Source organism: Aspergillus ruber (genome assembly GCF_000600275.1).
Source record: "Aspergillus ruber CBS 135680 unplaced genomic scaffold scaffold00007, whole genome shotgun sequence".
NCBI classification, from domain to species: Eukaryota; Fungi; Ascomycota; class Eurotiomycetes; order Eurotiales; family Aspergillaceae; genus Aspergillus; species Aspergillus ruber.
The window spans coordinates 777,996-789,606 of NW_024467303.1; the positions used below are offsets into that span (position 1 = coordinate 777,996).

Here is an 11,611-nt window from a genome sequence, read left to right on the forward strand (position 1 = left end):
AAAAAATTTAAGAGAAAAAAAAAAAAAAAAAAAAAAAAAAAAAGAAAAAAGGAGGATCGTGGATCGGTCCAATAATGCACGGATCTGTACGTGTACGGGGAATGTATCGCTAAGAGACAATCCTCTGACACCCTGACCTATGCTCATCCCTAAATTACAGTAAATTACTGTAATGCATCGGCTTGAATGCCAAACTCGGGAAGGCCCGAACGACCGGCTGCAGGCGGGTCACAAAAGCCCACTTCTGCCACGTGAAATAACAGGGATGCGAAAACATCATTGGCTATGCAAGCGGTCCTTGGCGTCCGTTCTGAGTTCGACGCCCGCGCCAGCAGTTCCCAACTAGTCCTAATGGGGTAAGTCTCCTAGTTGACAGGGTTGATTGATTGATACAGACGGTGCACTAATGTAGACAATAATGGTGGTGCCTTGAGTATATGGATTGTGGAATTCGTTATGGATATCAGATTACTATGGGGTGGGTTTATTGTCGACTTCCATCGGAAACGCACACTATTACCGATGATACTTCCGAGATGTTGACACTAGGGGCACTATCTACTCCGGAGTACGAAGCGCTAAAAGTAGGAGCGTGTATGCGTACTCGTACACTACTCCAACAGGGAGATTCCTTGTTCCTTCAACAGTACACTGTTCACATTGCAAACAGCCACAGCAAGTTTTACTACCTGTCCAGCCGCCGATTATGAAGATCAGCGCCTTGACCAGTCAACGTGGCGGTCTGGCTTGGAGTACCCGCGCTATGCTACTTGTATGTAGACATACCTTGTGCCGCCTAAAGAAGGCAAACCGATAGGTTGCAGAGCTATCTGTACGCGAAAACGTAGATCTTCGACCATCAACTAGTCCAAGTCCAGACAATCAGATCGTGGTAGATAACTAAACAGTGCAATCTGGTGTATATCAAAGTTAAAGCAGAAGGCCCAGAGAAAAAGTTTATTGCCCTTAGCGGTGAAGTTCGAAGGGTAAAGACTTTCCGTGACATACGTCAGTTGGCTGAGGCGAAGCTTGGCTGGTCCATTATTCTAGATGTACTCGGGCGAGTACTGCACCAGAGTAGAGGAAAACTCCAACTGAGTCGTGACGGGCATTGGTCGTGCCATGTCAAACTCTAAGATATTGTCTTGTGTGCCGTGTCTTGTCAGAAACAGGTTGGGCAAAGAGCAAAGTTTGCTTTTGAGGGATATACTGGCACTGTGTATTGGAGAAGGACCATGAATTCGACTGTTTCACATTCAAAGCATGTCTGTCGTCTGTACCCTGCCTGTATGCCCAAAAAGTATGTATCCGTTTATGCACTTGGTGTTCACCAGTCGCGATGCCTCTTATTCTTTCCGGACACCACTAGCTGGGACTAGGCATGTCCCGAGACATCCCGGAGTCATTATCCAAGCCGCGGAACCTCGAGTCAGTTTAATGACACTTACGAGTTCGCGAAATGAAGAATGGAAACAAACAGTCGCAGCAGGCTGAGCCCAGCTCCTGTCAATCAATACATCCGCGTTCCGATTATCCATCCTGGCTGCCTTACCTGACTTGCCTGTTTGTAAGAGTAAGCATAATTGCCGATGCATGGGCATTCAGTGTCACAGCCCGTATTAGTATTGATTTCTCCTGCATATACGGCACACCCCGTAGTAATACAAGTACACCACTACGTATGGCCTGTCAGGAGAGACAGAAAAAGAAACAAGGAGACTAAAAACAAACAATGTGATCATCTGCCGCCAATAGTCTCAACAGCATTATCTACTATCACCATGTTCAGTTGTACAAATGACAAAGCAAGCATAGTGTTATGTCATGACAGGTCAAACTTCGGCAAATAGGCTGAATTGCCAGTGCCGGTTGAAATGAAAGCACTGGCCAATGATGCGCTCAGCCTCGGCTCGGCTGATGTCCGCAAAGGGAAAGCTCCAAGAGCAATAGAGTTTCATTTCGTAAGTTGGAAACGTTGGAAAGCGTTGGCGGATCCCGCACATCATTTGCGCCCGTGCTATCAATAGTCTTATCTTCGCTTGATACACCAGAGACTATGTACAACTATGTATAGCAGGGTGTGCACTATTATTCAGCCTATGTGCATAGTCGCCGCATATTTTATCTCCGACCATCCTGTTATTGGTCCAGGGATGATTAGTATGCTCATCCGAAGTTTTCCCAGTGATGACAAGGAAAAGGAGGTACACCACAGAGTAGAGGATTCTGCAACTTGAAGGGGTAGGATGGGGTCGTGATCTTCGTGGTTTAGTTGCTAGTCTACATGGGCCAGATTATTGCCAATCTTCTTACATGTACTCTGGTAAAAGCAGACTCTCAAGACTGGATGTAACTCAGGTCATCGCCCAGAAAGGAAATGTCCTCGGTGGTGGGACACGATCGCCTGTCACCCGTGGTATTCAGGCACAGAGACATTTATCCAAAGATAATACAAGACACGTACTCTAACTCTGGTTAAATGCTACATAAAGGCAGTCAGTTTTCATCTGCTCAGTATTACTCGGTACAGATATCCCATGGAACCTATCCACACTATGGTACCTCGTAACCATGGACCTGTGAACCCAAGGCCATGTTCTGGAAGAAACCAAGACCACAGTCACGGGCGATGATCACTGGGAGGATCTTCGGCACCGTTCGTGGACCCCGTCGGTGGATCGTCGGACGAATAGGAGACCGGTCATTTTGTACTTTGTTAGTACCAGTAGCTAGGCGATGTACAGAGAAGCACAGATACCTGTACCGGGGAGTACAGTTGAGACGGTAGCATTAGGGACAAGGTTAAGATCAGACTTTCCACGAGGCTTTGTGACGGTGTACGACCGAGGTGATGCTACCGTGCAATTTCAATACTGTGCGACTCCTATTTCTGTAGTCTGTGGTAACTCTGCTGTAGGATCTGTAGATCTCCGGACACTCTCCGTCGCCCTGCTGCCCTGTCCCTGAACGGAAAATCCGACAGGAGATGTGTTGGCGACCGACCGTGACTCACTAGTGTTCGGTATCGTGTATGAAGTACTTTGGGCGTTTGTGTTTGTGTTTCCAAACAGATCCTGCGACTGCATTACTTATTACTACTATTGTGTGTGTGTATATCTGTATGGAGACAGTAGCATTGTGTTGGGGAGGCTCATGGGGCTGGTTACCCGATCGGGAAACCGGGTCAGCGGAACGATCCGCTGAAAAGGAAATCAGCCTGTATGTACTATGTATGTTCCTCCGAGTCACATCCTTCAATTTTTGGATCACGAAGACAACTCAATAATAATGTATGTGAAGCAGACGACAAAAGTAAACAAAAATTGAGTCTACGTCTTGAGTTGTCCGCTGTAGTCTGTACCGAGTACAGGTTCGGAATAGGGTACAGTGTACGCGTCCCGCACAGATCAGTTCCAGAACCATTCACCCAGGATAAACCGGATGATCCTCAAGAAGTCGTCTCCATAACCCTTTTTGGCCAGATAGATCTTAGCCCGTCCACACTTGACTCTTGTCGGCCGAGGTTTAATGCTCAGGAACAGTTAAATTTATTTTATTGAAGCCGTCGTTAATCTGGAAAATTTTGGGTTATCAACCGGGGCTATCGATTCGTCGTGGTAGATCCCCCTGTTCTCCCGTGTTCATTCAGAGTACGGGATGGTGCTACGGGATTCGTCAGTTGAACTCGTATCCTACTGCTGCCCAGCTGTATGCAACTATCAAGACCAGAAGATCAAATGCAAAGTAAACAGCAAGAAGAAGCAGACATCCGATGACCAGTCATCCGACCTGTTGCTGCACGGGCGATCCATGACCGCAGCGAGAATCGCCGTACTTCGTAAAAGCAGTCAGTAAGGATTGGAATCTCGCTTATGCGCAAGATGCACGATGCATCACTTTGCTTTCTTTCTTTTTCTTATCCCAGGCAACTGGCCAAGCAGAAGTCTTCCGGGGTCGACCAAGGCTCTGGGCTACTATCTCAGCGCACGGAGACATTTCCCATCAGGGCCAACACAGCCCACTCTGGATCGATCCCCCGCTTGTCAGGAGCAGGAGAAGAAAAAAAAAAAAAGAAAAAAAGAAAAAAAAAAAAAATCAGGAGTAATTTTCCTCCGCATGAGCCTTCGTATAGGTATGTTTTTTTGTTTTATAATTTTTTTTCTTATTATGAGTTAGAAGCAAGTTGAGTTTCGGTACATGGAGGGTTATAAAGTTAGACACTCAACTGGGCATTGACAAGCGACTTCGATCCCGCTTCGGGCTCCAAACACTACAAACAAAAATGGGATCGTGCGGCAACAATTGCCAGAACTTGCGCTAACCCTAAACGAGGTATTGGCCGTTGATGCGGTTTTTATTCATTTTTTCTGACAGGTAAGCCCAGGGCTGTACAGTACAGCATACGTAAAAAAAAAAAAAAAGAAAATAATAATAATAAAAAGAAAATAACAGACTAAAATAAAAAAGAGAAAATCATCCGTGGATCTGCACTAATCCACTAACCGAAGGCCTCCCCTCCATAATCCCCGGTAAAATACTTTCCTTTTTCTGATACAGCATACAATACGGACGGTGTACGTACCATGTGGGACCCACCAAGGCTAAGTAGAAAAGTGGGACCACGGAGAGAAACCTTGCGGCAGACCCGCTCAGACTAACTGTATCGGGCGTTCTCGTCGAGCTATGCTGACAGTGTACGGTAATTACAATCATCGATTAAGCTTTGAAGCGGAGTCATCGAATCCCTGTCTAGAATACAACTAGTAAAATTACTGTCACAAACGTCATCTCCGGTTGTTCGCTTTCTGTCGGCGTCTCCCGCCCAGTGCAGTGTTTGATCGCCCTCTGGTGCTCGTCTAGTTATACCCCAAGAATTAACTTACGTAGATGGTTAATATTAGCAGAAACGGCCCTTTCGCAAGTCCCGTGGGACAATCGCCTCCACTACTCCCTCCGAACGCTTGTCTCTTGTTGCTTTTCCCCACCATTGACTATCCCGAGGGGGGAAAGTGTATGTAAGAGGGGAGAGTCTTGATATACCAAGTAGTACTTATATGGCTGGTTCCCTCCATTCACTGTCAGTTCCAGCCTCAACATCCAACTTTACATCCACTCGAAAAAACTCTCTATACAACATCTAACAACCTACCACAACCTACTCTACTACACCATACTCTACACCATGGATGTCGCAAACCTGATCTCTCACGGGCCGGACCATCTTCCCAAGCGTCCTCTCTACAGCCCTCCATCTTCCAAGTCCTTCAAGTTCGATGACAAGTCTTACTTCACGGCCCCTACTCCTACCTACTATTCGCGCTCTCCTCAGCCTCCTCTCTCGCCTCCTGTTGAGGACCAGCCGAAATGCACCTTGCCCTCCATCTCGACCCTCTTTGAGGGCGCTGACAGCGCTGCCATGCACCCAACCAGTATGTTTTCCTCACTTTTCAAAAAAAAAAAAAAAAAAAAAAAAAAAAAAAAAAATAGAGGATCGCAGTAACTAACAAATCGCAGAACGCCAGAGGATGACTTCTCCTGACTCCCGCCCCCAGTCGCGGGCCTACGAACCCGTCATGGCTACTGTTCCCGTCTGCTTGCCTCCTACTCCTCCCATGCGCCCCGGCTCGACTTTCCACCGGGCCAGTCACTCTCCCTCCGTCTCGTCCGTCAGCGACAAGGCCCTCCAGCACACCATCGCTCTCCCAGCGAACCGCTCTTCCATCTCCAGCCAGGGCTCCATCCAAACCGGCCCCTACGCCTCTCCCGCTCCCAGCATGACCTACGCCTCTTCTCCCATTGAGACCTCTGCTCCTGCTCCTGCTCCCGCCACCACCGCTGCTCCCGCTCCCACAGTCTACTACCACCCCAGAGCAGCTCCGGCGATGGCTTCAGCTCCCGCCCCCGTGGCAGCAAGTCCCCAGCAGATGATCTCTCCCGTCAATCCTGCTTGGCAACACCACCACTACTTCCCCCCCTCCAACACCGCGCCCTACCAGCAGAACCACGACAGGTACATCTGCCGGACCTGCCACAAGGCGTTCTCGCGGCCCTCCAGCCTGCGCATTCACTCGCACAGCCACACTGGTGAGAAGCCTTTCCGCTGCACACATGCGGGATGTGGAAAGGCCTTCTCTGTGCGCAGCAACATGAAGCGCCACGAGAGGGGATGCCACAGTGGTCGTCCTGTCGCGACTGTTGTCTAAAAATAAAAATAAAAATAAAAACAAAAAGAAAAAGCTCTGGTCGACTTCGATATCGGCTACAAACTATGATACCCCCTTCTTCCGGTGATTTCTGCTCTGGTTTGATTTGATTTTTATTGAGTTCTTGATGATACCCTTGTCTGTGTTCGATTTTTTTTTTTTTTTTTCATGTGTATATTTTTCACTTGTACATTCTTATTTTCATTTTTTATTTTTTCTTGGTGAGGAGCAGGATATCACTGGGTGAAAATGGGAGGAAATCAAAAAATGATGAGTCCAAGGACCGATTCATGTTGATTTGGGAATTGATGGTTTCCTTTTGTTATTTCTTTTGTTTCGATCAATCAATTGACGTGACATGACTTGAACTGAATACTTCGTGTTTGACTTTGTAGTCACTCGTAGACTATGAAACGCGTAAGACATATCTCAGTGAGCGTTATTGTAGTATTCTATAATCCTGAGTAGGGAAGTAACTAAACAACATCAGACGACGATTCAACACTTCATAAGTCTCATTTTCGTCAGGTATGTACAATACCAAGCTATAATAAATATACAGAAATAACAAAATACCATCCAAAGGCGAGTAATAAGAAACATACACCAGGTATCCAAAAACCAAACACATTACAAAACGAGTTTTAAGTAGAAACACCATGAACCCTTTGAGTAGAAGACTCAATGGCCCTCCCCTTCCCCTTAGCATTAGCACCGTGACCAGTCTTCACAGCCCGCAACCTCTCCACAACATGCCCAAAGTTCAACTGACTGTAGTCCGGCGGCATATGTTCGCCACTGACAATACATAGTACCCTCATACCCGGCTTATAGACCAATCCGCTGAGGAGTTTGGGCGTAATTAGGAAGTATTGGCCACCGCCTCCACCGCCCACGCTTTCATCGTTGTTACTGGCGGTTGTAGTGCTGATAGTGGTGGTGTGGGCACAGGCGATATCCACCAGGCGCTCGTGTACCATTCGCTCGTTGCGCGGATCCATACCTTGATTGATCTCGTCGACGACGCGGAATGGGGAAGCGGAGAGGGACTGGAGCGCCATTAAGTAGAAGATCGTGCTGACTGCTCTCTCGCCTCCGGATTGGCGATGCGAGTCGAGAAGTGAGAGACTCTCGTTTTCGCGGAATTTGACGTGGATCTGGATTGACCATTGGTCAAAGTCGCTGTCGCCCGCTGTCCCAGTTGTTGATGTTGTTAATGTTGTTGTTGTAGGTCTTTCGCCGTTCGCTGCGTCGATCGGTGTGGACTCCTCGCCGGCTTTGTCTAAGGCGACCTGACCAGCGCAGCCGATGCGGGCAAAAGAGTCAGAGAATGCGTCGCTGATTCTCTTGATGAGCGCGTCCAGTTTCGGCTCCCATTTGCTGCGTACTTCGTTAATGGCGTAGTTGAAATCACCAAGTTGGCCCTCGAAGTCTGAGAGCTTGCTGCGCAGTTTGTTGATTTGACGCTCGCGCTCTTCGAATTCCTTGACCACGTTACTGCTGCCTCCCTGCGTGAGCTCCAACCGAGCCTTTTCTGAATCAATGTCTGCATCCAGTTGTTCGCTGGTGTAGTCTGCCAGCGTTTTGAGGAATTCTCCCAAATCGGGTTGGCGTTTGGAAGCCTTGACAACTGCGCTGGCTTCCTTCATCAACTGTTTGGCCGTTTCCGATGCCGTCTTAAGGTAGGCCATTGCTTCCTTTACTTCGGCCTGTTTCTGTTTCTGGATTGTGCGCTGTTCTTCGTTACGGTGCTCCAAAGTGTCAAAATCGGAAATTGCCTCGATATGTCGGACTCTTGTTGTAAGGTGTTGCTCATGTAACTTGCGAAGTTTCTCGACCGCACGCTATTTTGGTCAGCTCCCGTAGACAGGAGACGTAGAACGCTTCATACGTACAGCGTATTCAATTGTCGCCTCGGCTTTTTTGATCGATAATCGATCTTGTTGATCCCGGATGCCACGCACTCTGGCCTTGACTCCTTCGGAGAAGCTCTCCATATTCTTCAGTTTGGCTTCATATTGACCTACGGAGCGTTAAATGGATGGCATCCGAATAAAGAAGACAGAGGAACAACATACCGATCTTCACAGGAATGGCCCTGAAGTGAGTATGTGCAGTTTGCTTGTCGGATTTCTCACGATCAAGCTCCTCCTATGAAGAAAACGTTAGGTGTCATTATTGCAGGGGAGAAAAAAGAATGAAATACCATTTCGCGCTTAATGTTTCCATGTTCTCTGCCCAACTGGTCAAGTCTCGCTCTACCAGCTTCCGCTTTCTCTTCGAACTGCCGAAGTTCATCTCTCAGAATCTGGATTCTTTGTTGCAATTCATGTTTCGTTGATGCTTCAACTGGTTGAGTCGTCCAGGCTTGCGCCCGTCTCACTTGCCTCGTACGAGTACTCGTTGCACTAGGCCCGTATTCTCGGCGCCGGGAGATTTGATAGCTGTGTTTTCCGGATACCCACGAGGTTATTGTTCCCTCTGCTATCCGATTGTACTCATCATCGTTGATATCACGAAGACCGATAGGTGTTTGATGCAATCGGTTTTCGCTGCAAAGGACAGCAACCACGGGATCTGGACCATTGAGATAGTCCTTTGCCCAGCCGTCGAACCCAAATTGGCGAATCTCCTCATTCGACAAAGAGGGTTGGAAGCGGTCCAGAGGGACAGAGCTGGTCTTAATACTGATATCAGAAAGCTTCATTTCCATGCTCAAATGTTTCTGCAAAGTTCTGAAATCATTACGGTTCTGCGTGGTAAAGGCCAGAAAATCATTCTTTTGCATTAATGACTCGAGGGCATCGGCGTATTTTGGATCTTTTACTGAACATGACACAAGGGGCGGAGCAAAGACTTCTTTTTCGAACTTGTCTTGGTTGTTCAAGAGCCATTTGTAGGCCGTGTACGTGTCGTGCGATAGGGTTTCGAGCTTTGTTTCTTGCCGTCCAGAAACAGAATCAAGGCTTGATAGCTGTCGCTCTGCATGGCTTATACGCGCCTTCCTGTCATTGAGTGCCTCAAAGATTGGCCGCCGCTCGTCTTTGATGCCTTCTCCGCGAGTTATAAGGTTTCGCATTTCCTGTCGTTTCTCTCTCTGTGATAGGGGTCAACTTATGCTCTTACTTATACCCGTATAGTACTCACAATTCTCTCATTGTACCAATCAACGTCGAACTCCACAGGCTCCTCCTCCATCTGACGTTTGAGTTTGTTGATGGATTGATGGACACGGTTCTGCTCCTGCTTGTGCGTAGCAGCAGTCTTCCTTTCAGCCTCGATTTGTCCAGCCAAATCTTTTATCGAGTCTTCACGTTGCTCTATCTTCCTTCCAAGTACCTTGGCCAAATCGTTCGCTTGCTCGATAATTTCTTCCTGATCTTTAACGGCGTTATTCAATGACTTGCAATAGTCCTTCTTCGCATTCAACACCCTGAAGGCTGGCTCTAGTTCTGCTTCGAGCTGCTGGAGCTCTTGCCTGAGGTTCGATGTATTTTCTTTTGCGGCTTCATATTGCTGGTGGTGGTCTTTGTACCGCGTAACAGGTTTCGAGAACTCCATTATGTCGATCTTCCTCTTGATTTCAGCCCTCTGTCGCATCCGTTCAACATCCGCTCTCTGCATTTCTTGTCGGTTTTCGAGGTTTGCAAGCAGGTCCTTATCGGCCTGGTTATCGGTTTGCAACTTCTTCTGCTGAGCCCTCAGCTTCTTCAGATTCTCATGCCATTCAAGCATCTCGGGTCCCGCAGCAGCTCTCTGTGTCGAGTAAAGTAGTTCAATTGGTGTAAGCGCGGCAAATTCCGCTACCTTATCTTGCGGCAGAAATTGGCAGAGGTTGTCGATTTGGATAGCGAACGACTGAGCGAGTTCGTACACCTTGTTGCGACCCACGGGCTTGTCGTTTAGAAAGAAGAAACTCTTGTTGCCATCCCGTTTGATAACCCGACGTACGACTGGATTCCGACGGAAACGGGTCCCTCCTGCAAGCTCAATCTCGATACTGGCTTCTCGACAGCCATGCTTGACGAATTCACCGGGGTCTTTGGCACGTCCTAAGTGCTATACAGCGGAAGCCTCTTATCAGCCATCTGCGATACAAGCAGGGGTATTTCTCGTTCGTACCTGCGGACCCCATCCAAGACCTAAGCATATCGCGCACACCAAGGTACTCTTTCCCGTTCCATTCGGTCCAATAACCATGTTCAATTTCGGGCCAGGGAAGAACTCCGCAGATGTATAGGTAACGAAATCATTAACCTTAATCCGTACAATAGAACCAGGTTTATAACCATCCGCATCAGGCTCACCCTGACTCTGACCACCGTTCAACTGCGTAGCTTGTATCTCGGTAGCCTGCGTAGAAGACTCCGGCCCCTCATCCTCACCCCCGGTATCCGTTTCCCGACCACCGCTTTCATCCCCTGTCTCTTCATTATCACTATCGTATTCCACAGGAAGTTGTAATCGTCGGCGTTTGCTACCAGTCGAAGACTGCGTAGGTGTGGGGGAGGCCTCGTCGGTATCCTCTGACCGCTGTCGGCGGCGAGGGACTGTCGGCAAAGAAGGCATCGTGTTAAGGTAGTCGAGCGGCTGCCCGTTGCAGCGCAGTGCCGGTGCTTCAAAATCGCTTGCCTTTCTGAGATTGCTGTTAATATAGAAACAATCAAATGCATCTACGCGGGAGACGCGACGCGGCTGTTCATATGATGACTAAGAACTTTGATCAATATGAATACTGTTTAAGTAGGCGGTGTTTGGCGGCAGTTTTTTAAACTGCTTTTCGGCGGACAATCGGAAATGCTTGTCTACGTCGGGATTGTTGATTGAGAGATAATTTAAGTAAAGACAATCTTGCAAAATGCCTATCCCCAAGAAAACACAACGTATGGTTCTTGCCGGAGCCGTAACGGCAATCACCATTGCGGGGTCCCTCTACGGAGCCGGGCTCAAGACCAACCAAGAGGTAGCCCAGGTACGATAAATGCCAGGCGAGCCGAGGAATTGCTTGAAACAGAACGATAGGATCCAATTGTTAACACGCTCTCCGCCGCATAGACAGCCCAGAAAAGCCGCGAAATAACCATAGACGAACGGATTGCGGATCTTCGGCAAACACGCCAGAACTTGATGTCGAAGAAGGAGCTCGTTGAAAAACAAGTTCGGGACTTGGACATGCGGATCGAAGACAGAAAGCAAAAGAGCATTGGCGGGCAATCAAAGTAGAGGGATGCCGGCTGCATGATGGTTGACATACAGATTTGAGTAACGGAGGTTAGTTACCGTCCTTGCTCGTGGAGACATAAGCTAAGTCGACACTAGACCACCTCCATGAAACCTAAGACTCGGTCCCCACTACGGCTTCGCGTCTGAATCCATGCGGTTTTCGGATCCGGTAGACGAATGCCAAA

At 48.2% G+C, this 11,611-nt stretch overlaps 3 protein-coding genes across 3 annotated transcripts; 2 read left to right on the forward strand and 1 right to left on the reverse strand.

The window, feature by feature from the left end:
• Window positions 1–5,182: 5,182 nt before the first annotated feature.
• Window positions 5,183–6,203, forward strand: EURHEDRAFT_451933 (uncharacterized protein; the record flags this gene model as incomplete). The annotated part of the gene is made up of 2 exons (XM_040783987.1): window positions 5,183–5,429; window positions 5,515–6,203. 2 exons carry the CDS (start codon window positions 5,183–5,185, stop codon window positions 6,201–6,203), a joined length of 936 nt encoding a protein of 311 aa, XP_040640659.1.
• A 644-nt stretch (window positions 6,204–6,847) lies between these two features.
• EURHEDRAFT_451896 (DNA repair ATPase SMC5) lies at window positions 6,848–10,772 on the reverse strand (the record flags this gene model as incomplete). Its single annotated transcript, XM_040783984.1, has 6 exons — window positions 6,848–8,047; window positions 8,099–8,226; window positions 8,282–8,354; window positions 8,410–9,300; window positions 9,351–10,262; window positions 10,326–10,772. The coding sequence occupies 6 exons, from the start codon at window positions 10,770–10,772 to the stop codon at window positions 6,848–6,850; spliced, it is 3,651 nt and encodes a 1,216-aa protein (XP_040640660.1).
• A 260-nt stretch (window positions 10,773–11,032) lies between these two features.
• Window positions 11,033–11,526, forward strand: EURHEDRAFT_410771 (uncharacterized protein). Its single transcript, XM_040781440.1, has 2 exons — window positions 11,033–11,175; window positions 11,259–11,526. Exons 1-2 carry the CDS (start codon window positions 11,062–11,064, stop codon window positions 11,424–11,426), a joined length of 282 nt encoding a protein of 93 aa, XP_040640661.1. The 5' UTR covers window positions 11,033–11,061; the 3' UTR covers window positions 11,427–11,526.
• The last annotated feature ends 85 nt before the right edge of the window (window positions 11,527–11,611 follow it).